General features: G+C 41.2%; 1 protein-coding gene across 1 annotated transcript; it reads left to right on the top strand.

Annotated features, from left to right (window-relative positions):
- The first annotated feature begins 574 nt into the window (after positions 1 to 574).
- C8H13orf42 (chromosome 8 C13orf42 homolog) lies at positions 575 to 25,565 on the top strand. Its single transcript, XM_049778826.1, has 4 exons — positions 575 to 1,000; positions 22,208 to 22,355; positions 24,167 to 24,404; positions 25,391 to 25,565. The coding sequence occupies exons 1-4, from the start codon at positions 575 to 577 to the stop codon at positions 25,563 to 25,565; spliced, it is 987 nt and encodes a 328-aa protein (XP_049634783.1).
- The last annotated feature ends 1,264 nt before the right edge of the window (positions 25,566 to 26,829 follow it).

Below are 26,829 nucleotides of genomic sequence, written 5' to 3'. Positions count from 1 at the left end.
AGTTATCAGGGATCTGAGAACCTCCTGCCTGCTGCCCTGGCAGTTAGTTCCACACTGGCCTAGAATGGGCGACCGGATTTTACCTCGGATAATTCGCTTCTTTTGAGTGCAACCCTGGCAAAAGAGAATTTCCACTGTGGTTCCTAGGAGTGTAGTGCCAAGTTGGAAATGCAAAAATGGACCTCCAGGGTCAGTCCAACAGCGGGAGATAAACATCTAGAAATGGGAAATAAAAAGTCAAGAAAATAACGGAGCAGATAAAGCATGGTTATTTTTGTCCCAGCCTGCTGAGAAAAGGGCGCCAAGCTCACAGGACACATTTGCTTGGAGAGTAGGGCTTTGAGGCTCACAGTGCAAGGCCTTGTCGCTGCAGGAGTCTGGGGCACCCGGTGATCAGATGTGAAGATCCCCAAGAGAGATGCTGGGGGCCTGAACAAGCCCACTTTGCCCGGGCTGCAGAGATCAGAAGCCTCCTGAAGCAGGTGGCAGGAGGCCTGGATGCTGGCTGGGCTGCATCAAGTGGCACAGCGCCCGCAGCTGGAAGGCACCCACAGAGGGAAAGAAACCAGGCACCATGTTCCGAAAGATCCACTCAGCCTTTCACTCCAGCCCACAGCGGAGGGCTGAGGTGGCCCAGAGCCCCTATTACGACCGAGCTGGCTCGGGGGTGCGGCTGATTCGTAGCAGCTCCATGTACGTGGTGGGAGACCACGGAGAGAAATTCAGCGAGACCTTGAAGAAGTACAAGAGCACAGGCAGCATGGACAGCAGTCTGTACTACTTGCAGCAGGAGGGCGACCGCGCGTGGATGTATTCTCGAACCCAGGACTGCCTGCAGTACTTACAGGAGCTGCTGGCCCTGCGCAGAAAATACCTCAGCAGTCTCAGCGAGCTGACGCCCCATCGGGCCAGGGTCCCTTCCTCCACCTCCTCCACCTCCTCCAAGTCCTCCAAGGGAGGCAAAAATGCCCTGGCCCATTCCACCTCCAAGGAGATAAAGGTAAGGGCCCAGATCAGCCTTTCTCAATTGCCCCTTGTTCCTCCCATTAACGCCCCCCCCCCCGTCCCAGGATATTTCAAATGAATCATAGACAAAAATCATATACATGGGGTCACGGTGTAAGACTGGGGGCAGCAACAGGTATAGCCTGAGGGTGGGCACAGGATTAAAATCAGAAGTGCCCACTTAAGGTTGGGCAAAAGTAGTTTGAATGAGTTCTGTGATGTCTTGGTGCTGGTGTAAAATCTGGGGCAGCCCTTTTGCACCCCCACACTCACATGGGTTCTGAGCAGTGCTGACTCCCCATTGCCCACCGGGAAGCAGTGGTCAGTCTCATTCCAATTCCCCTCATAGACTAAGGGAAATGTCTCTGCAGAGTAGCTGTGGAGGGCTTGAGCTCAGGTCTCTGGCTGTACAGGTTTGCCTCGTTTATGTCACCTGCTTTACTGGCTGCTTCATGAGTGATACTTTATCTGGAGCCCAGTGAATAATCTCTCTGCAAATATTGGGGCTGCTTTTCTTTGTTCATGATCAAAAGTGCCAGAGAAGAGTGAACTAGTCAGGGGAATAAAATGTTTTCAGTTCTCTGTTTTCTGCAGGAGGATCTCTGCCTCCTATACTGGGGTCCAGGAAATAGGAAGGCTTGGCCACTGTCCCAGATTATGTTTTCAAAGGGGATTACAACTGTCCTGGCAGTGATGTCAGAAATAGATGAAACATAAGAAAGGAGTGGGCTAATTTGTAGTTATACCTTGCAAGAGGCCAGGAGTCATTCGTTCCAGCACCTGATAACATACAAAAAACAGGTGGTTTCCATGTCATGACTTCATTTTTTCTGACAGCTGCTTAGTATTCCATTGTGCTTATGTACCACAGTTTCTTTAGACATTCATCTGTTGTTGGGCATTTGGGTTGTTTACAGATTCTGTCTATTGTAAATAGAACTGCAATGAACATAGGTGTGCAGAGGGCATTTTTGTATTATGATTTTTTTTTGTTCCTAGGGTATATCCTTAGGAGTGGTATAGCTGTATTATATGGGAGTTCAATTTCCAGTTTTTTGAGGAATCCCCATATTGTTATATAGTATGGTAATAATACCCAGAGACAATAGAGATGAAGTCTGAAATGACCAGCCCATGATATGAAGCTTACCACAAAGATTGGTGAGTGCAGTTAAAGAAATAACTACACCAATAACTATTATGATCATGGTAGTAAGTGCAAGAAACAGAATGCCTATCTCAAAGACAGGCAGGAGTTGGGGAAGATGGAGATAGGGAGCATTGGTGATGGGATGGTTGCACTGGTAAAGAGGGGGTGTACTTTTTATGACTGAAAACCACCCAAACTTGTTTGTAATCATGATGCTTAAACAAGCATATTAATTTAACAAAGGAGGAAAAAAGCACGCGGAAGACTCTTCTTGATGAGGCTTGGTAATCTAGGACCCCAATTCATTTGCCAACTCATTCCTTTCTTGCCTTATTGTTTTTTTTTTTCTGTTGTTATTGTTAGGGTATGGTCCCCAGCAGTGCACAGAGGGTATGGAGACCACGGTTAGCAATACTCAACCCAGTGCTACAGCCAGATGGTTCTATGCTCCATTGGCAATGTGGTGCTGTTTGCCCAGCAGTACTTGGCCCTCAAGGGGTACTAGGGAGAGGGGCTTTAATAAGCATCAGACTTGGGCCTGTGCATGACGGGCCTGTGCATGCCAGGCACATGCTCCAGGCCTTTGAGCTATCTGACTAATCCTTCATGATTTTTTAATTTATTTTTTAAAACTTTCATTGAAGTACTCTGATTTACAAGACTGTTAATTGTAGTTTCATGCATATATGGTTCCAATCCATACTTACCACCTCCAGGTAGAGACCCAGGTCTCAAAGGCTAGCTCTTCCTGCATCTACCTGGGCTTCCCCTATTGCTTGAGCTATTTTCTGCCTGTTGGACTGCAGGAAATCTGGTGAGCATGGCAAAGCGAAGACAGTCTTATGTTAGGGTTTCATCCTCAGAGTCCAGCAGTGATTATTGGTCTGTCACTGTGGGTGCTTTCTAAGCTTTGATGTCTGATGTCTTCTGTGAGGAGATCCATGGAGGGAGTGAGCAGTGTTGAATGAGCACTAGCAAGATCACCCATCCCATTTTCCCCAGAAAAATGGGCCCCAGGCCTGACTGGAGCTCATAGGCCCCATTTCTCTTTCTTTTGGAGAACCATAATAGCTTTTATTTTTGTTTTGTTTGTTTGTTTGTTTGTGTTTTTTGGACCACATCCGGTGACGCTCAGGGGTTACTCCTACCTATGCATTCAGAAATTGCTCCTGGCTTGGGGGACCATATGGGACACTGGGGGAATGAACCGTGGTCTGTCCTAGTTTAGTGCATGCAAGGCAGATGCCCTACTGCTTGTGGCACCGCTCCATCCCACCATAATAGCTTTTGTGTGTGTGTGCGTGCATGTGTGTATTTGTGTATGCACATATGTGTATTTATGGAGCCAGGGATTAAACCCAGAGCCTCACATATGCAAGGCAAATGCTCTACTACTACCACTGACTTCATCCTCAGCAAAACCCTCTTAAAATTATTTGAGATATATTTTACCTATCAACCCAGACATAGTTATCCAAACATATGATCAAAACTAAAGTTCTATAAAATAGATTTATTCCTTTTCTCTGCTCTGATGAATTTTTATTTATTTATAAGGTTTTTTTTGTTTGTTTCAGATTATACCCAGTATTGCTCAATGTTTAGTTCTGACACAGTGCTCAGGAATCACTCCTAGCAGTGCCTGGAGGACCATATCAACCACTGTATTAGCTCTCCAGCTATAAGCTCTGGTGTTTTAAAAAGAATTTTATGCTGTAATGATGCTGCTGACTTTTGTTTGTTTTATTTCTTTTTTGGGGGGGAATGGTGTATTCATGGTGTTTGTTCATCAGGTGTGTTCATAACTTACTCCTGCCTCTGCACTCAGGGATCATTTTTGTAGAGACTCAGGATACAATTTGGGATAGTGGGGATTGATAGTGGGTCAGCTCTTTGCAAGGCAATTGCTCTACCCACTGTATCTCCACCCCATTGCCACCTCTTCTTGTGACTTTTTTTTTTTTTTTTGCCAAAAGTGCATTCTTCATTCCAGGGAGACTTTGTAATAGATACCACCATTTTAGTAATGATACATGCAATCTGTAAGCTATTACAGTTGTCTTTCTTTTTAATTTTTATTTTGACCAAAGTGGATTACAAATCTTTCACAGTAATATTTTAGGTACATAGCGACATTGAATCAGGGGCATTCCCACCACCAATAATATCCTCCCTCCACCCTTGTTCCCAGCATGCATTCCTTATTCCCCTCTCTTACCACCCCACCCCCCGGGCTGCTAATATAAGAGGTCCCCTCTGTGTCTAGCATGTTGTAGATTGGGTATCGATTCTGTTGTCACTGGCTTTGGATTTGGTGTCTGATCATTTTTTTTTATTTCTACTTAATATTCATACGATTGTTTAGTCTTGGTACCCTCCATTATTTCCCCCTCAATTTGTGAGGTGATATGAGATGGTTCAAATTATGTGGTTCTGTTTGAAAGAAAGAAAAAAAATGGGGCAAAAATCAAACAAGGAAAAAATGGGAGGAGTCCTAGAGGCTATAAATATCAACTTAAGAGAAGAAAGGGAAAAAAGGAAGAAAAACATAACAACAATACTAAACTTTTTTCTTTAAAAAATCAAACAAAAAACTGAAAAAGGACCACAGCATTAAGGACAACAACCATACAATAACCATGGTCCTGAAATAAAAACAAAGCACAAGGGCTCCCTGTGTGTGACACCAGGCGGGGAAAATCCGCGAAAGTACACCGGCCCAGTGGGGCTCAGCTGTGAAAGACTGTGAGTGTGACCTGTCTATGTCTGTCTACTGTCCTCTTGCGTGAAACTCTTGCGAGTGGGGCAAAAAGAGCCTCCAGAAACCTCGCTCGCCCAGACGCCATTTTCAGGGAGGGACTTCAGAGCATAAAAACCGGCTAACCTTTGCAAAAGCTGGCTCCCTGTGTGTGACACCAGGCGGGGAAAATCCGCGAAAGTACACCGGCCCAGTGGGGCTCAGCTGTGAAAGACTGTGAGTGTGACCTGTCTATGTCTGTCTACTGTCCTCTTGCGTGAAACTCTTGCGAGTGGGGCAAAAAGAGGCTCAGAGGAGCACGGCCGCTCCGCTTCGCTACGCGGCCGTGCACTCTTTCTAAGGAAAGAACTCCATTGCAACAAGAAGGAAAAATCACACTAAGAACGGCGCTATATCACAGAAGCAAACATTTCTCTCTGGACTGTCTTCTCTGTTGAATGCTCGGGCCTAAGATTTGACCCAGTGTGAGGCTTCATCCACGGAGGACTCCCCTCCCTTAGAGGCAAGTCAGCCCATCCAGAAAGGGAGGAGCCAGAGGAGTGTGCTGCCTACATCATATAGACAATGAATACCACCACAACACGTAGAAAAACCCACAATACAAGTGTGACAATGGGGAAACAACGCAGGCCAGCATCAGACATAGAGAATGAAGATGACAATTCTGAGGACCAGATAATGACTGAACAACTAATCAACCTCTCAGATAAGGACTTTAGACTAGCAATATGGAAGGTGCTCAACAGACTCCAAGAAACCATGGATCGAGTTGAACAGAACACTAATAAGAACCAAGAAAATATGAAGGCAGAAATGACAAAACTCCAAACTGAAATAACATGTCAACTAACAGGACTGAAAAAGTCAGTAAACGAAGTGAATGACAAAATGGATAAGCTCTGGGACAGGGTATCAGAAGCTGAGAATAGTGGTGCTGTGGAAGATGAGATACATAACAATTCCATACAGCAGGAGAGATTGGACAAAAAACTTAAAGCAAATGAGCAGACAATGGAAAAATTAGTCAAAGAATGGGAACAGACGAAAATAGAAGTCTATGATAAGATCAACAGAAACAACTTAAGAATCATTGGAGTCCCAGAGACCCAGGAAGAAAATTTCCAGGAAGAATCAATGGTCAAGAACATCATTAAAGAGAAACTTCCAGAGCTAAAGAATATATGTGATCAAATCCTGCATGCCCGAAGAGAACCAACCAAAAGAGACCCCAGAAAAACCACCCCAAGACACATCCTAGTCACAATGACAAATCCCACGGATAGAGACAGAATTCTGAAAACAGCAAGATCAAAAGGGGAAATCATGTTCAAGCAAGCTTCCCTGAGATTTACAGCAGACCTGTCACCAGAAACACTCAATGCCAGAAAGCAGTGGTGGGATATTGTGACAAGACTGAATGAAATGAATGCTTCACCCAGAATACTATACCCAGCAAAACTCACTTTCCGGTTTGATGGAAGAATACATGGTTTCACAGACAAAAAACAGCTCAGAAACTTCACAGACACAAAACCAGTCTTAAGAGAAAAACTGAAAGACCTAATCTAAGACAAGACTACCCAAAAGACACACCAAATTTTGAAATAAAGATGGCGTTAAATACCAGGACAATTCTTTCTCTCAACGTCAATGGACTAAATGCACCAGTTAAGAGACACAGAGTGGCTAAATGGATCAAAAAACTCAATCCAACCTTCTGCTGCCTACAAGAAACGCACCTGAATAGTCAGAACAAACATAGACTCAAAATAAAAGGCTGGAGAAAAATTATCCAAGCAAACAACACCCATAAAAAAGCTGGAGTGGCCATACTAATATCAGATAATGCAAACTTTATACTCAGGAAGGTTGTAAGGGACAAAGACGGACATTTTATATTAATCAAGGGGTACGTAGAGCAGGAAGAATTCACTCTCCTAAACATATATGCACCGAATGAGGGGCCAGCAAAATATTTAATACAACTGTTGACAAATCTGAAAAATAATATCAACAACAACACAATAATTGTGGGGGACCTTAACACGGCTTTGTCAACACTGGACAGGTCAACCAGACTGAAACCCAACAAGAATATACTAGACCTGAGGAGAGAAATGGAAGAAAGAGGCCTAGTGGATATATATAGGACACTCCATCCCCAGAAACCTGGATACACATTTTTCTCCAATGTACATGGGACATTCTCCAGGATAGACTACATGCTGGCACAGAAAACATACCTCCATAAGATCAAGAGGATAGAAATTTTGCAGAATACCTTCGCTGACCACAAGGCTCTGAAATTATTTGTGAACTCCAAAGGGACTCAGAAGAAACACTTTAACACCTGGAAGTTAAACAGCCTCATGCTCAATAACCAGTGGGTCCGAGATGAAATCAAGAAGGAAATAAAAAGGTTCCTGGAAACAAATGACAATAAAGACACAAACTCTCAGAACTTATGGGACACAGCAAAAGCAGTACTGAGAGGAAAATTTATAGCTTTGCAAGCACACATCAGGAAGGAAGAAGGAGCTTACCTGAGTAGCTTAATGACACAGCTAATAGAACTAGAAAATGCTCAACAAAAGGACCCAAGAATAGGAAGACAGAAGGAAATAACAAAGCTGAGAGCAGAAATCAACGAAGTGGAAACTCAAAAAACAATCCGAAAGATCAACGAAAGCAGAAGTTGGTTCTTTGAAAAAATAAACAAGATTGATAGACCACTGGCAAACCTAACAAAGAAAGAGAGAGAGAGAAACTTGATAACTCGTATCAGGAATGAAAAAGGAGAGATCACTACTGATATGACAGAGATTCAAAGGGTAATCAGAAACTACTTTGAAAAACTCTACGCCACTAAAAATGAGAACCTGGAAGAAATGGATAAATTCTTGGACTCTTATAATCTTCCACGGTTGAAGGAAGAGGATGTAGCATATCTAAACACCCCCATCACCATTGATGAAATTAAAACAGTAATCAAATGTCTACCGAAAAACAAAAGCCCAGGTCCAGATGGATTCACTAATGAATTCTATCAAACTTTCCAAGAGGAACTACTGCCAATCTTGGCAAGACTCTTTCATGAAATTGAACAAACAGAAACACTTCCAAATAGCTTTTATGAAGCCAACATCACGTTGATACCTAAACCAGACAGAGACGCTACCAAAAAAGAAAATTACAGACCAATATCACTGATGAATGCAGATGCAAAGATCCTCAACAAAATCCTGGCAAATAGGATTCAATGCCTCGTTAAGAAGATCATCCACTACGATCAAGTAGGTTTCATCCCAGGAATGCAAGGCTGGTTTAACATCCGTAAATCTATCAACATAATACACAACATCAATAACAAGAAAAATAAAAACCACATGATCATATCAATAGATGCAGAGAAAGCATTTGATAAGGTCCAACACCCATTCTTGATCAAAACTCTCAGCAAGATGGGAATGGAGGGAACATTTCTCAATATAGTGAAGGCCATCTACCACAAGCCAGTGGCAAATATTATCCTCAATGGAGAAAAACTGAAAGCCTTCCCTCTAAATTCTGGCACAAGACAAGGCTGTCCTCTCTCACCACTCCTATTCAACATAGCACTGGAAGTACTGGCTATAGCGATTAGGCAAGAAAAAGATATCAAGGGAATCCAGATAGGAAAGGAAGAAGTCAAGCTCTCACTGTTTGCAGATGACATGATACTCTACTTAGAAAACCCTAAAGACTCTATCAAAAAGCTTCTAGAAACAATAGACTCATATAGCAAGGTGTCAGGCTACAAAATTAACACACAAAAATCAATGGCCTTTCTATATACCAATAGTAATAAGGATGAAATGGACATTAAGAAAACAACCCCATTCACAATAGTGCCACACAAACTCAAATATCTTGGAATCAACTTGACTAAATATGTGAAGGACCTATACAAAGAAAACTATAAAACTCTGCTCCAAGAAATAAGAGAGGACACACGGAAATGGAAACGCATACCCTGCTCATGGATTGGCAGGATTAACATCATCAAAATGTCAATACTCCCCAAGGCATTATACAGATTTAATGCCATCCCTCTAAAGATACCCATGACATTCTTCAAAGAAGTGGATCAGACACTTTTGAAATTCATTTGGAACAATAAACACCCTCGAATAGCTAAAGCAATCATTGGGAAAAAGAATATGGGAGGAATTACTTTTCCCAACTTTAAACTGTACTACAAAGCAACAGTTATCAAAACAGCATGGTATTGGAATAAGGATAGGTCCTCAGATCAGTGGAATAGGCTTGAATACTCAGAAAATGTTCCCCAGAGATACAACCATCTAATTTTTGATAAAGGAGCAGGAAATCCTAAATGGAGCAGGGAAAGCCTCTTCAACAAGTGGTGTTGGCACAATTGGATAGCCACTTGCAAAAAATTAAACTTAGACCCCCAGCTAACATCATGTACAAAGGTAAAATCCAAATGGATTAAAGACCTCGATATCAGCCCCAAAACCATAAGATATATAGAACAGCACATAGGCAAAACACTCCAGGACATTACAGGCATCTTCAAGGAGGAAACTGCACTCTCCAAGCAAGTGAAAGCAGAGATTAACAGATGGGAATATATTAAGCTGAGAAGCTTCTGCACCTCAAAGGAAATAGTGCCCAGGATACAAGAGCCACCCACTGAGTGGGAGAAACTATTCACCCAATACCCATCAGATAAGGGGCTAATCTCCAAAATATACAAGGCACTGACAGAACTTTACAAGAAAAAAACATCTAACCCCATCAAAAAATGGGGAGAAGAAATGAACAGACACTTTGACAAAGAAGAAATACACATGGCCAAAAGACACATGAAAAAATGTTCCACATCACTAATCATCAGGGAGATGCAAATCAAAACAACTATGAGGTACCACCTCACACCCCAGAGAATGGCACACATCACAAAGAATGAGAATAAACAGTGTTGGCGGGGATGTGGAGAGAAAGGAACTCTTATCCACTGCTGGTGGGAATGCTGTCTAGTTCAACCTTTATGGAAAGCGATATGGAGATTCCTCCAAAAACTGGAAATCGAGCTCCCATACGATCCAGCTATACCACTCCTAGGAATATACCCTAGGAACACAAAAATACAATACAAAAACCCCTTCCTTACACCTATATTCATTGCAGCTCTATTTACCATAGCAAGACTCTGGAAACAACCAAGATGCCCTTCAACAGACGAATGGCTAAAGAAACTGTGGTACATATACACAATGGAATATTATGCAGCTGTCAGGAGAGATGAAGTCATGAAATTTTCCTATACATGGATGTACATGGAATCTATTATGCTGAGTGAAATAAGTCAGAGAGAGAGAGAAAAACGCAGAATGGTCTCACTCATCTATGGGTTTTAAGAAAAATGAAAGACACCCTTGTAATAATAATTTTCAGACACAAAAGAGAAAAGAGCTGGAAGTCCCAGCTCACCTCAGGAAGCTCACCACAAAGAGTGATGAGTTTAGTTAGAGAAATAACTACATTTTGAACTGTCCTAATATTGAGAATGTATGAGGGAAATGTAGAGCCTGTTTAGGGTACAGGCGGGGGTTGGGTGGGGAGGAGGGAGATTTGGGACTTTGGTGATGGGAATGTTGCACTGGTGATGGGTGGTGTTCCTTTTATGACTGAAACCCAAACACAATCATGTATGTAATCAAGGTGTTTAAATAAAAAAAAATTATGAAAATAAAAAACAAAGCACAAAAAAACCCATGAAAAAAACAATAAACAACAACAATAACAAAACCAAAAAAATTAATTTGTGTATTCCCTTGGCCTAAGAGATACAGGGTTTCTCCATTTTTGAAGAATACTGTCATGGGAATAACAACAGACTCGATACATGTTCTTTTACTCTCCCCTAGGTCCTTTTGTGGTGTCTGGAAACTTTCAGCTCCATCGTGGATGATAAAATCATGCCTCTGTAGCTAGAGATCTTGGTATTTGCACAGGTCAAAAGATGGAGCCTAGGATGGAGTCTTTATGGTTCTAGGAGTTTGTTCCATCACTGTTGTTTTAATCAGTCTTCTGTAGTTAGTGGTCTTGGTTTTTGCCCCAATCCTAGGATGAAGCATAGGATAGAGTCTCTCCTATGTTTCCAGAAGATCTGCTTGGTTGTAGTTGTCTCAGTCAGACTTTTAATGCTAACCAGGACACACAATATTTATTTTACAAAACTAGGTTACTGCCCACAGTATTTCATGCCTGGGAGCAATCAATCAGAGGTAGGTTCTACTGAAAGGCTGAGGGAATGACAAATATGATGTACAGCAGGTAAATTAGTCTGTTGTCTAGGGCCCCTAAGGATGCTAAATGTGGGAATGGCATGCACATGTGTGGACAGAAGATGATAAAGACAGGCCAGGAGAGAGGCATGTTCCCTAAATTTGAATCCCACAGAATGGGGGTTCCTGACTAGGTCCTCTGACCATCTTCTCTACTCTCATAATAGGTGGTCATTCTACAAAATTCTCATTGATACAAGGACTTGTATGTGCCATGATTGGGAATGGCCCAAATAATAGCTAAGTAACAATTCATCAATAGGCACATCATTCCTTTATTAATTGCTTCACTCATCAGCATGTATTTATGGAGCACAGTCTATGTGTCAGGAACTCTTCTAGATGCTGGTAAGCACATGGAAATCCCTGTCCTCAATGTAACCATTCTCTTAGGAAAGTGAGAGGCAGCCAAGTCACAAACTTTATCTTTAAAAGAACCTGGTTCAGGGGCCTGAGAGATAGCATGGAGGTAGGGTGGTTTGCCTTGCATACAGAAGAATGGTGGTTTGAATCCCAGCATTCTACATGGTCCCTTGAGCCAGATTCCTGAGCGTAGAGCCAGGAGTAACCCCTGAGCACTGCCAGGTATGACCAAAAAAACAAACAAACAAAAAAAAAAAGAAACTGGCTCAATAACTGATTGGAAACACCATGGATGGTGGTGGGAGAAGCAGACCAGAGTCTCTGCTGGACCCTTCTGATACAGGGGAAAATGCTGACACCAAAGATGTGGGACAGGCACACCCCTTTCAAGGACCTTTCTGTACGTCCTCTGAAAATGGCTCATGCACTGAGAGAGAAGTATTTGTGAAAAAGACAAAGCTGTCCTGTGACATTTCTTGCTATTACTCCAGGATCTTGTAAAGCGAACTGTTGCCTCTTCAACTATTTCTCTCTGGCTTTGGGATATAAAGGGGAAATCCATGACTCTATGCTCAGGGCAACATATGATGGGCCTGGATTGAATCTATTGTCTTGGTTGTAGCTACAGCAAAGGCAAGGGTCTTAAATGAGGATTTGTAAGAATACCTAATGGTAGGCAATGAAGACTATCAGTTAATAAATTCTTAAGAAATTAAGTGTATTTCATGTCATTTAATGATTTATAGAAATTTCTTTTCAGGAAAAGTATATAACACTGGATACCATTCAAATTTTTCTTTTAGACAAGAACCAAAATTGTTCACAGTAGACTTCATGAATGTTTCCAAATTATCACTTAAACCCACACTATCCTTCCAAGGACTATTAGCCCTAATGCATATATTTTTGTACTTCTTATGAAAATATATTAGTAATTCACTAGAAAGTTAGTTCCTTAAGTGGGCATGGGAGCTTAAAAATACTATTTTTAAGAGAATGTTTTTATAAAAGTTCTGACAGTTTACTTCTTAAAATGTAAAAAGTCTTTTTAAAGTAAAAAACATAAACTTTGAAAAAACCCACCATTTTAATCATGTTAAGTGCACTATTCAGTGTTATTAAGTACATTCATCATTTTGTGTAGCCAAAGCCTCTATCCATTTCTAAAACTTCCTCATTGTCCAAAACAGAAAGTCTTTATCTATTAAAGAGTAACTCTTGTTTCTCATTCTTCCCCCCCCCCCCTCAAACATCCCTGTTAACTTCTTTTCTACCTTGTCTTTATGAATGTGCTTATTCTAGGAACCTCACACAAATGAAATCAGACAGCATTTGTCTGTTGTCACTGAGTGTTCTGTTTTCTAGGTCCGTCCGTGTGGTAAGACTTATAAGAACATACTTTACAGTAGGGTAATCTTGGGATTTGATGGGAAGTGAAGAAGAAAGGGTTGAAACTGTTCTGATTCTTGACCAGGGAGATTAAAGGTATTTCAGGTTCTCACTGCATACAGCTTCCTAGGCATTTAGGGTGAACATGTAACAATCAGTTTTCAACTGAAAACTGACCATGTTTAAGATACTAACCTGAGAGCAGAGCCTCTTCATTCAGAGGGGTGGTTACACCATTGGTGGCACCCCTGGGACCTCTTGGAGTGGTTCACTGCCCATGGAATACTGCCCAGGAAATTAATTGGGTTAGAGGAGATGGGTTTACTCCTTATTTACTGCAACAGATGAAGTACTGGTAATTCTCCAATGCACTGTCTAATTTGGAGCAGGTTAAATTCCTTAGAAGTTTATTTGGATGAAGTTGCTACAAATAAACATTCTTCCCTGCATTCCTCCACCCCCATTCTCTGACAAAAGAAATTCACCATAAGAATTGCTTTAAATGAACCAATGATATTCTGGAAAATGCCTGTCAAAAAAGTGATTGATTTTTTTTTTCTACAGTGGTTTTACTCTTACAACAGTTAGCTTTCAGAATGAATTTTCTATGGAAAGCTACCCAATTTTTATTCATAAAATAACATGTCAACAGCAAAATAGGACATTCTCCTCTATGGTAGGGAGACTTTGAGACTAACTCATAAAAAAAATCCAAATCAGCCTTTTGATTTGAGGGTTTTTGAGGGTTGTCTATGGAGTTGGAAGAAAGATTCTAGATTTTTTTTTTTTGCACTGTTGGGAATTATTTTTTAAATTGGGTAGACTTCTTACAAACACAGTGATTTTAAAATGCAGGTTTTCTGAGAGTAGCAGTTACTGGGGTGGAGGAGTGTCTCTCTCACTTAGATTATATCTATCTGGTTTGCAGAGTTGAAAGGCAGTAAAAACCCAATATGAGCTGGAAAGAATATTGCATTATGCTTGGCAGAGTGCTCCATGAAATGACAGACAGTATAATAATGATTGATAACGGAGCATATAATTCCTGCAGCCCCTCTCAGTCAAGCCACAGGATGGGTAATTACATTCCTCAATCTACCTTCCAAGCACGTGCTGTTTGCTCAGCCTGGAAGCACTCCTCCTATCCACCACCCTCCACCCACCTGTCAGTCCCTACATGTGTGAGAAAGCAGAGCTATGCTTCCCAGGCAGTCTTTTCTCACATGCACAGTCTCACCCAGATTTTCCTCCTTTGTCTGCTTTCTATCTAGGCCCCTGGGACCTACACTGAGCCTCCAGCACAAGTAACTGTCTGTACACTTGCTATTCCTGCTACTGATGTGAGATCACTGAGTGAGGAAGCCATGTCTTGTTTATGTCTTGATGGCCAACCTCTAGCAGAGTTCCAAGCACATTGTAACTGTTCAATTAACTAACTAACCTGAGAAACTCTGACAGTAATTTTAAAAAGAAACTACTACAAAGTTTGATGTAAGATCTGAAAAAGAAATAGGTTTATGGTTTTTAGTGCATAGAAAATTATCTTTCTTTTTAATGAAATAGTTAAAATATGCTTGTATGAATCATATGCTCATATGAATTATAACCAAATAATCAAACCACCCAAGTGTGTAATTAACTGGAGTCCACTGTCTGTCAAAAGGAGCTATATTTAAGGTCAATTATTTTTGTTGATAATTTTTATTTTTATTTGATGAACTTCATAAAATTCAGAAAATTAAGGAAGAAAATAAAAGTAAGTTTATTAAAAACAAAAATTTAAAATAAAGATAACTTAAGTGTTATTATCAACTGTTATCTCTATGTAATAGTATATTTTTCAATCTTATATTTCTTGTATAATTACATATGTGCATGAATGTTGTCAGATAAGTTAAAGATGCCATTGCATTTGAATTTCATAAAAACAATAGATAATTGTTAAATATAATTATATCTCATTTAGTATTTGGAATATATTTATGTTAATAATGTTAACTTTAATATGAAATTGAAATATAACCACCATGCTTTATTTCTATTACTAATTTGACTATCTTTTTTCCCAAATAAAATAATTTTTTTTTTGGTTTTTGGGGTCACACCTGGCGGCGCTCAGGGGTTACTACTGTCTCTACACTCCTGGCAGGCTTGGGGGACCATATGGGATGCCAGGATTTGAACCACCATCCTTCTGCATGCAAGGCAAATGCTCTATATCCATGCTCTCTCTCCGGCCCCATAAAACAATTTTTTACTTATTCAATTTTTTATTTAAAAAATCTATGGTTTACAAAGTTATTGATAGTTTTAGGCAGATAATATTTTAACACTAATCCGACCACCAGTGTCAAAAGTCATCAACATTGCTCCCATACTCCATCAACCCCAACCAATGTCCTTTTCACTGTCTGCCACCTTAGTAGGCACATTAAAGGTCCATGCTTAGATCTCATTCTTTCAGTTTTATTGAGTTTGTGCTTTAGATGTATAGCTATACCACTCTCCCACCTCCCCAATATGTACAGATGCATATGTATTCATTTGCTGCATTTGCTATGCACTTTATTAAAAATATAGTATAGGCCCAATGGGGCTTTATTTCCTACCATATGGTCCCCAAAGAATTGCTAGGCACAGCCCTGGGGGACCCCAGACACTGTGGGGTAGGTGATGTCCTGTGATAACCCAACACCATAGTTCTAGGGCAACACAACATCCCTGGTCAGCCAAGAATCACCCTCATCCAATAACCCCCTCCAAAGTGCCCTGATCATCATTTAGGAAAAACCTTCAATACAAAAGATTTTATTTTCTAATGTAGAGTTCTGACTCTTTTATTAATAAGCTTCAAAATTAAAAATATGAATAGCAAAGTATTATCTTTAAATAATATTAACAATATAAGCAATATATTTGATAATGACTAATGTTTTTAATAACAGGTTTAATTGTTAAATATTATAAATACATCTTTTTCTATATTTAGAAGACATTTATAAAAAATTTTATGGGCCAGAACAATAATACAATGCCTAGGGCACTTGCCTTGCACATAGCAGACCTGGGTTCAATCCCTGGCATCCCATATGGTCCCCTGAGCTCACCAGGAGTGATTTCTGAGCTCAGAGCTAGAAAGTAACTCCTGAACACTAATGGGTGTGACCCCAAAAGACAAAAACAAAACAAAAAAGAAACCAGATTCTTGGAAGTATGATTAATGGTGTTTTGAAGACAGTTAATTTATTTTACTTTTTGTTTTAAATTTGTTTTTATTGCTATTCTATGACTTATAATACTGTTATTGATGGTTTGTCTCCTGCACTTAATTCCAATACCACACCCACCATCAGTGTACCCACTTCCCTATCCCAAGAACTCTAACCCCACCCCTTTCAAACCTCCACACTAATCAATTGTTTGGTTCAGTTCTCCATTATGTTGCCTTTGGCCCTTTGGTGTTACCTTTCTGTATATCGTTAAGCCCTATATATGAGACAGATGATTCTGTATCTCTCATTTTCTTTCTGTAAAGTTGGCAATTATTTTTTTATATTGCTTCTTTTAAATTTAAATACCAAGGTTACAAGCTTGTTCATAGTACAGTTTTATTTTTTTTATAATAAAGTTGTTCATTATTGAGTTAATCCTACAATGTGTAACAACCTTCACCAGTGTGCATTTCCCACCAACAATGCCAACAGTTTCCCTCTCACCCTTTCTGATGTCCTCTTCCCTCTTCCCCTCCTCTCCTATCTGCTTTGGGGCAGGCATTTAAATTCTCTCTCTTTCTCTCTCTTTCTCCCTCTCTCTCCCTCCCTCCCTCCCTCCCTCCCTTCCTCCCTCCCTCCCTCCCTCCCTCCCCCCCCTCTCTCCCTTTCTCTCTCTCCTCCCTCTCTTTTCTTTTTTGACATTGTAGTTTGAACTATTACTCATGAAGGGGTGCCATGAATGTTCCTAAAGTCAGTAATTTTAAAGATTTTTCTACATGTTGATTTCTTAAGCATTTTATAATTTATATTTTCTTCAACAGTGAGAAAGTTATCCTTTGTAATTTTATCAGCACCAAATATGTCATATGTATATCAGCACAAGTATGTCATTAACTTTAAAAGTTTTCTGATATAATTGATTAGTTGAAATGCTTTATAACATTTTTTAAATCATTGTTTTTGCAAAAATTAACCTATTTTGGGGACCAGAGTGATAGCACAATGGGTAGGGTATTTGCTTTGCATGCAGCTGACCCAAATTACCAGCTTGGGTATTTGGGTATTACCCAAGATACTTGGCATCCCATATGGTCCCCTGAGCTTGCCAGGAATAATTTCTGAGCCCAGAGCCAGGAGTAAACCCTTGTTAAACAAACAAGCAACAACAAAAATAACATAGAAAAATCCCAATGTATTTGTTTAGGTATTAACCATTCATTAATAAATATTTCTTCTGGCTTTCAAATTTACTTAAGTGAATTTTTCTTTTACTAAGGATATGAATACATGTTTAACTATTTTTCTGTTTTGTGTATTTTTTTCATTTTAATTGACCATTTTCTGATGTACCGATACTACTGATTATTTAATAGTCAAAAATAAAATCTTTGTGATATTTCTTCCATCACTAGAAAGGCTTTTGGTTTTCAAAATAAGCTCCATATTTATCATCCTCCCTTTAAAATTTTTCCATTAAAAATAAAATAATTCCAGAATCAGAGAGATACAGCTCAATGCAAACGCTTTGCATGCAGGATGGCTGAGTTTGATCCCTGATATTGCATAGATCCTAGAATATTACCAGGAAACAACCTTTGGAATATTAAACCAGAAGTAACTTCTTAAAACTACAAGGTGTGCCCCCACATACAAATGAAGAACAAATAAAAAAAACCAAAAACAAACAAAAAAAAACAAAAAACAGATGCAAATCTTTCTGTTAGAAATTAAATTTTATGTGAAGAAGAAAGTGAGTATCTAATTCAAGAAAACTTGAATTTTTTCCAAATAGCAAAATTTCTCAGTGTTGTTCAGCAAATCCATCCCTCATCTCATTGGACTGTGATTTTCACTTATCCTAAATATGGTTTTTATCTTGTGTTTTAAGGATATTGATTCAGTGTGTCAGTTAGGCATCTAAGCATTTGATAAATGTGAGCAAAGTTTTTTCATTCAGTGTTTTATTAAAGTTCAATATGATGATGGATGTATAAGGTCAGGAGTTACCAGGGGCTACCAAAAGAAATAATAGTCTTCATATCATAACACTGAGAAAAAATTTCTCCAACTAAACAGATCAGCCCAGCAGTCTCGAGTTTTATACCCCAAATATGAGCAGCTTTATTTACCAGAGGCTCTAGATATTTAGTTATGTATACTAGATGATTCCAAGGGTAAAAACTGGAGTTCAGAACAAAAATTATCTATCTCTCTTTTATCTTTGTGCTGATTATCTCATCTCTATTCTCATTCATTGCTTTTTTTTCAGCTTTGGCAGGCCTACCATTAAGTTTATTTATCAAAAATGTGCACATTTTTGTTCAAATATGCATATAATATGAATTTAAATTGCAATGACTAACTGGCCAAGGTATTTCCCATTTTATTTCTCCATTTCTTGCTTTAGAAACTCATCATTTTCTGGAACCAGAGAGATAGCATAGAGGTAGGGCATTTGCCTTGCATGCAGAAGGACGGTGGTTCAAGTCCTGGCATCCCATATGGTCCTCCAAACCTGCCAGAAGCGATTTCTGAGCATAGAGCCAGGAGTAAGCCTTGAGTGCTGCAGGGTGTGACCCAAAAACCAAAAACCAAAAAAAAAAAAATATATATATATATATATATATATATATATATATATATATAAATAAGAAAAGAAACTGATTTTCTTTCAAAAACCCTATTCAATTAAGAAACTTATCATCTTTGATATTGTAATATAAAAAGGATAACTCTCACTTTGAACTTCGCCTGTGTATTTATTCCAAGGATGGCAGAAGAAGAGAATTAGTCAGGAAGTCTAAATTTATTTTCAAAATCTTCTTTAGACTAGCTGAAATTGTGGATTTCTTTGAGCTGTTTTGCATTTTAATTTCACCCAGCTGAATGAGGCAAAGAAAAATTATTCTCCCAATCCAGACCAATTCTACATTTGATCTCAAAAATTACACCACCAATACTGAATTCAGACCTATTTTCTCAGGAGAATAGTCTTAGTGAACCAAAAACTAAGAAGTCAGAGTTCTTAAATTTTGCCAAGTCAACCCCAAAAGTAGAAGTAGAAATATAAAAGTATAAGTTAGCAACATGCACACTGATTGGAGAATAAAAGCTGTGGGGAAAAACACATACACACACATATATGTATATTTAGCATAATCTCACTCATTCACCAAATAGTTATTACTCTGCAAAGGAACCAAATCCATTACAGAGAAAAGGCCATCTGTGTGTCCTTATGTAGCCCAGAGTCTGAAACTGCAGTTCTCAGCACCATTTCTGGGGTTTCTGGGAATGGAACCCATAGAACAACAACCAGAATGTTGGGAGTCATGCCTGTTGTCTGTACAATCTGTCAAGCAGACAGAAGCTGCCAGTATCTAGCAAATGAGTCATATCAGTGAGTGATTTGTTAGAAACCATCTCAAAGAATAGCTGGAGAATACTAGACTAGTTAATGAGGTTAATGAGGGCATAATACAGTATCCTGTATAGACTGTCCATATATACAGTCAAGGAAAAGTTGTTCCTATGTCTCTCTGCTGCAGCTAATGACATGTGAAAAGAGGGGAGGCTTCTTCTCTGAAGAGAAGAAAGAATGGGCAAATGAGCTGGAGAAGGAGGCTTCATGTTCATAGTGGTTCTTAGGCTTTGGGTGTGCTTAGATTGTTCCTCCTCCTAGTATCAGAGGAAACATTGCTGGTTCAAGTGAAAATTCCTTTTCTTACATCCAGATCTCTTATAGACAAATACTGGTAGGACCCAAAGAAAATGGGCTAGAGAAATGACTCGAAGTGGTGGACCACTTGCTTTGCATGCAGGAGGCTCTGGTTCAATGCCCAGAACTAAGTGGTCCCCCATGCAATATAAGGAACATCTCTGAGCACTGAGCTAGGATTAATGCTCAAGCATCCATGAGTATGGCCCCCAAACCAAACCTAAACAACAAAAATTCCACACCACTAAAGAGAAAAATGGACCTACTGGAGACAGGGAGTCCAAATGATCAGAAAGTGGGAGAAGCTGGGCAGGCTGCAGCTGGAGTGAAAGGCAGAAATTATCATAAGCTGCCTTGCTGGATCCACTCGAGAAACATGAGATGTTTGGTTTGGAAAATGCAAAAGGTTCCATCTGGGAAAAGTAATCTGAGACTCAGGCCTGGTGAGAGGGAACAGGCGGAGAGACTTGGAAAATGATAACCCTCAAGCTACTCTCTAAAGGTCAAAGGTGAGAGACAAACTGGGCTGGAGCCTGAAGTGCAACAGAGATGTTCTCCTCTCAGGGGAGCTGCAATCGGCAGCAGTGATGGAACGTGAGTGCCCTGAGTCAAACCTGACCAAGGGCACAAGTCACACTCTCACTACCACTTTATTAATTCTAAATAAATCTTCTTACTTGTATCTCAGTGTGCACTTCTGGCCTGCTACAAGCTTTTCTCTGAGAAAAAATTGATAGAAATGGATTTTTGGTCTGCCTTTTGACCAAAAGCAGGAGATGTATGAAAAGCAAGAAAAATAATTAGAGCACCAAGAGACAAATAATCAATAGAATCATTGTCAGGTATAATAAACATGGGATTATAAGACAGGGGATCTTAAAAAGTGAGTAATTTCCCACCTTTTTGCTTTATTTGCTTATACCGTTGGAGCTCAGGGCTTACTATTGACTCATGCTTGGGGGTCACTCCTGGCAGAGATCCTGGAATCAGGAGCTTTGGGACCATATGTGGTACCTGAGATCAAACTGGTATTGGCCACATGTAAGTCAAGTGCTAAGCCCTTGTGCTATCTATCCAGCCCAAGTTTTCTATTTTTTGGTTTGGTTTTTTTTGGCCACACCCATTTGATACTCAGGGGTTACACCTGGCTAAACGCTCAGAAATTGCCCCAGGCTTGGGGGGACCATATGGGATGCCGGGGGATCGAACCGCGGTCCTTCCTTGGCTAGTGCTTGCAAGGCAGACACCTTACCTCTAGCGCCACCTCACCAGCCCCCCCCCAAGTTTTCTATTTTTAATAGAAATTTGGGTATGTGCTATGGCTATATATTTTCTCTAAGAAAACTCCTTACCAATACAAAAGGTTTTTGAAAAGGTTGAAAAAATCCCACTTAATGACATTTTATGGTAGTATAAAAAAGCATAAAATTTACCAAATTCTTGTATATATGAGATAGATGCCGTTTATTTTCAGAAAACTTCTTACCAATATAAAAATATTTTTGAGGGGCCAGAGTGGTGGCGCAAGTGGTAGTGCGTCTGCCTTGCATGTCCTAACCTAGGATAGACCGTGGTTTGATCCCCCGGCGTCCCATATGATCCCCCAAGCCAGAGGCGATTTATTAGCACATAGCCAGGAGTAACCCCTGAGTGTCACAGGGTGTGGCCCCAAAACCAAAAAGATTTTTTTTTGAAAAACAGTCTTCTATTTAGCAACATTTTCTGGTAGTACAGAATGCATAAGCTTCACTTACATCTTGTACATACATAGACACGTCATCCTGCACACTAGGAATTTGGGGGAAGTTGTGGTGCAGAGAATATGATCCTGGAAGTCAACATTCAAAGAAACATGTGATCCAGGCCTATGAGCCCGTGTGCCAAGACCTCTTGTCAAAGCCTTTTCAACCTAACTTGTCCTCTCTTTACTGCTGGGCCCTCTTCTCATCGCCCCAAGGAACCACTCTGGCTCCTAAGTGCAATAGCTGGGACCAAGAAGCTAAAGTATTTTCCTGGGGATCACTGACAGTTGCTATTGCAACCTATTGACGTTGCCTTCCTCTCTGAGAATATTGGGAACATGCAGGTAGAGCCAAGCTGGGTCTGGAGCGGGCACCTCTCTTGGGGTCATGCATGTAAATTGGATTCTTGAACAGCTCCATGCTACTCTTTCAGCCACTTTTCAGACCGTGGGTGCGGGGAGTCATGCAGGCTGCCTGAGCCACTGTCTCCTGCATTCCCTCCTCCCCCCCAATGCAGAAGGCAGCTGCCAAGAAATACTCGCAGTTCAGCGCGGACGTGGCAGAGGCCATGGCCTTCTTTGACTCCATCATAGCCGAGTTGGACACGGAGAAGCGGCCTCGCACTGCTGAGCTGCAGCCACCCAATGAGGATGTGGACTTCGATGGTGAGCGCCGCGGGTGGGCAGTGCATGGTGCTGGGACATGGGATCAGGCTTCAAGGGTGCATTCTATGTAAGATAGACTTTCAGGGGTGTGTGTGAAGGCAGAAAGTTCAAAGGCTCAAACACATGCTTTGCTTGTAGGAGTTCTGGGTTCCACCCCCAAGTCCAGCACCTTCAGGAGTAATCCAAGCCTGGAGTAACCCCTGAAACCCCGCAGGGCATGCCCCCAAACCAACCAAGAAGATGGACTTGCAGAAAGCTCTATCCTGATCAGGGGGCATTCTCTGCAAGCCTAGGGGGAAAGATCTGGCCTTTTCCTCTGCAGCCATTCCCCCACCCTCATACACCACACAAAGTCCTTCTGAGGGTCCTTGGTGAGGGGGAGTCCGTGATTACAGCAGAGGTCAGGGCACTGTTGGCAAAGACTTAGAGGAAAGGAAAAGTCAGGAGAGCGTTCCTGCAACTGAGTTGTGCTGGTGGAACAGTTCTAGAGATCTGGTCCATAATAACAGAAATATTCGGAACCAACATACGGAACCAAAGTTCTGTTTTCTGTGCTTTTTCACAACCTAAAATAAGAAAGGCCACCTCAGGGAGGCTTCTGGCCCTGCCAGCCTTGTAGGAACCTGGTGGGGAGTGAAAAATTCCAGTTTCTTCTCCAATTCCCTGATACAATTATTTATTACTTTTATCTGTGTCTTATTCCTCAGAATGCAACGAATCATTCCTGGGCCCCGGTTATTGAAGCAATAGTGTTTAGAACCAATACTAATTCTTGTTTCATCCAAGACTCAAAATCACATTCTTGTGGTTGGTTGTTGTGACCTCACTCCATATGTGTCTGGGAGATTTCAGTCCTCACTGGGCATTGAGGCAGTATCTCCGCAGCTCCTCTTCTACCTCAAGTTTACTATAACTCCTCCCCGACTTTGCCCACTAGATCTCTTGGTCCCCTGATAAGAATTGTTCAGGTCTTGGGAATTAAGCCTGGAAAACATGGGGCAAAGACAAAGTGTAGAGTCATCTTTGCAGTATTTGTTTTTGTTTTGGGGCCACACCTGGCAGTACTCAGGGCTTACCTGATAGTGTGCAGGAAAGCGTATGTGATGCTACAGTTAGAGCCAGGGTTGGCACAAGTGTCTTAGTCCCTGTAATCTCTCTCTCCCTGACCCTGCAATGTCATTTTTGAAAGGAAATGACTTTCTGTTTTTTCTCTAATAGCAATAGTAACATATGTTCATTGTAAATCAAATGAACCCAATAACACACCAAAGCTTAAAGAGGAAAGAAAAGACTAGGAACTAAAATGCTGCCAACCAGAGACCATAACACTCTTCATGTGGTCTGTATGACCTCCCGGAAGATTTGTAACATACATGATTGATATTAAATAGGACATATTTCCTATATTATCATCTTCTCCTTTTACCTAACAACTTACATTATAGGCCTCTTCCCAAGCTGGTAAATTTAAATGTATGTCTTTATTTCATGTATGCTTTAAAAGTTTTTTTCAGTGCTGGGGCATGGAACCCATGGCCTCACACATACAATGCTGAGCTACATTCCTGGCCTATGAGCTTTATCCACAGCCCTGTCCTATGTTTTGGTGGACACACAATAGTCTATTGTGTCCTGAACTCACAATTGCATATCACACTCTTCTCTCAGCTGTTTTCCCTACAGTTACTTCTAAGAATTCTCTGATGAACCTCAGCCCTGTGAGCCCTCAGCACTGTTTCTCCTCTCCATTGTCCACTGTGGTCCCCAATGGCAACTTCTCTCTTCCTGGGGGCCTGCTTTTTTTTTTTCAGTGGCCACCAGCTCCCGAGAACACAGCCTGCACTCCAATTGGATCCTGCGGGCACCTCGCCGTTGCTCAGAGGACATGGCTGTGGCTGGGCACATGACAGACAGTCAGCTTCGAAAGGGCATAGAGTGCAGGACTCTGGGCACTCAGAGGAGACTTGAGAGGCACCCCATTTACTTGCCCAAGGCTGTGGAAGGAGCATTCAACACCTTAAAATTTAAGCCCAAAGCTTGCAAAAAAAGGTAAGAAGCTTGAGACTTGGGAAATAATTCAAGTGGCTCAGCACAGGCCCAGCATGTAGGAGACCCTGGACTTGGTACTTGGACCCATATGCATGGTATGTAAATATGGGTGTGTGTGTGATCTGAGAGAGAGAGAGACAGAGAGAGAGGGGGGGGGAACTTGATTTCAAATAGTATAACCAAGATGTTTTCAAGGCCTCCAGACTCTGCGAGTATTTTTTCAGGCATATATCTTCTTATAAATATAAACTCCATATAAATATAAAAAATATTCTGTGGGTACAGATCATTCCTGTATATGTTCTTAAGTAGAAGAAAGTACTTGGATGATCTCTACTGCCAATACCATACCTAAAGTTCCTATCGACTTCGTATCACTCACTCTCTTTCTACTCCAACCCAGCCATACTTTTGGTGCCACTGTTTCTCCTGGTATTCTCATGTGCTGCCAACAGTGTGATCAAGGTTTCCGATGAGAATTTGGAGTTAAAATGCATAGCACCTGGAGAGAATCTGTATCAAATGGTGTAAGCTCCCTGGCCATGTCCACTTAATATTGTTTCAATTTTCACTCCAATATCTGACCTCCAAGTTTGTACTCCTGCTCACTCCCAGCAGTCAATGATTTCTGATCTGGCCAGCCTGGAAAGCTGCAGGAACTTCTGGGAAAGGCCTAACTCAGTTCCCATTCTGAATACTCCAAATATACTGTCTTTATTTTTGCAAGAGTCATCAATTTTGATGAATCAGAAGGTTTCTAAATAGAATTTTTCTACTCTAAGAAGGGACCAGGTTTGGGGATATGATGACCCACTATTGTTGCACTTCAATTTCAGAACCAGGCTGAGGTCTATCCACTTTGTCCTTCCAAGTCCTAGACTTGGGAGAGCAACTGATGGTTTCCCTTATATCAGGGATTAGAAGATCCATTCTTGGTGTGGCCAGCCTCAACAAACCTAACACTTTGTGTCATTTGTCCCTTCCAGCCTGGGGAGCTCCAGACAGATCCTCTTGAACCTCACTGGAGATGACATGGACTGGGATGCAGAGCTCTTTGCATTGGAGCCCTTGGCATCTGCAGGAGAGGATGCCTATGAGCCAGAGAGTCCCAACGGGCAGTGGTTACTTCAAGAACGCCTGTGGGAGCGGACGGTGCCCTGATTGCCACTGGAGGGGTCTGCACTGGGGTATACATAAGGGTCTAGGGACTGGAATTGGGGAGGTGACCCTATCAAACCCAGTGAGTGCCAAATACTTGAGGCCTCCAAGAGGAGCTACTGGGGAACCCTTGGGAGCATGCTTTCTTGTAGAAGGAGCTAATTAGTAAATGGTGACCTGAAAAGTTTTAGCACTCAGGAGGATGGGAAGGCTGGAACTTGTGTACTTCCAGCTCCCCACCTGTTTCTCACGCTCTCTGCATGTGTCCAAGTGGCCTCTAATTTCATGTTTAGGACCAGATTCCTGGCCAAATTCTTCACAGTAGGAGACCCCTGCTGGAGTTGAAACTCTCCTCAAATACAGAGGTTGCCTCCTGCTGTGCAAAATGCCACTCAGCATAGGAGACTGTTCCTTTCACCCTATTCTGGAAACTTTCACAGTATCCTGGAAACTTCTACTGTGTTATCCTGGAGGAAAGACCCAGCGGTGGAATTTGAATTACATTTGGAGGGAGAAGCACACCTAGCTGTGTTCAGGGTTTACCCCAGCTTTGAACCCCAGGGATCACTCCTGATAGTGCTTGGGGAACCATATGTGATGCTGGATATTGAACCCTGGTCAGCCATATGCAAGGCAGAGCTCTGCCCACTGCATTTTAGATGTTTTTCTTTTTCTCGTTTTTTTTTTTTTTTTTTTTTTTTTTTTTTTTTGTGGGGGGGATCACACCCGGCAGTGTTCAGCTCTGCACTCAGAAATCGCTCCTGGCAGGCATGGGGGACCATATAGGATGCTGAGATTCGAACCACTGTCTTTCTTGAATCAGCAGCATGCAAGGCAAATGCCCTAATGCTATGCTATCTCTCTGGCCCATTAGATGTATTTTTTGAGTTTCTTGCATACTTTGTGCCCATCTGAGTCTGAGAACCTTTAAGCATCCCTTGTCATTTATCCATGTTCAATTATTCTGGAATTTTCTTGAAAAAAATAGCACCTGAAAAAGTATCCCCACTAAGGCAGTATGCTAGTGAGGCAATCAGGAGGGAAACATATCAGCAATTACCAATCACCCAAGTTAAGCCAAGGATGCAGATATCACTCTGAAAAAGTGATAAATATTCTTTCTGCCAGACCTTAGTCTTTTTTTGTTTGTTTGTTTTTGGGTCACACCCGGCGGTGCTCAGGGGTTACTCCTGGCTGTTTGCTCAGAAATAGCTCCTGGCAGGCACAGGGGACCATATGGGACACCGGGATTCGAACCAACCACCTT

Source organism: Suncus etruscus, chromosome 8 (assembly GCF_024139225.1).
Source record: "Suncus etruscus isolate mSunEtr1 chromosome 8, mSunEtr1.pri.cur, whole genome shotgun sequence".
Taxonomy (NCBI): domain Eukaryota; kingdom Metazoa; phylum Chordata; class Mammalia; order Eulipotyphla; family Soricidae; genus Suncus; species Suncus etruscus.
This window is presented reverse-complemented; position numbering and strand designations above follow the sequence as displayed.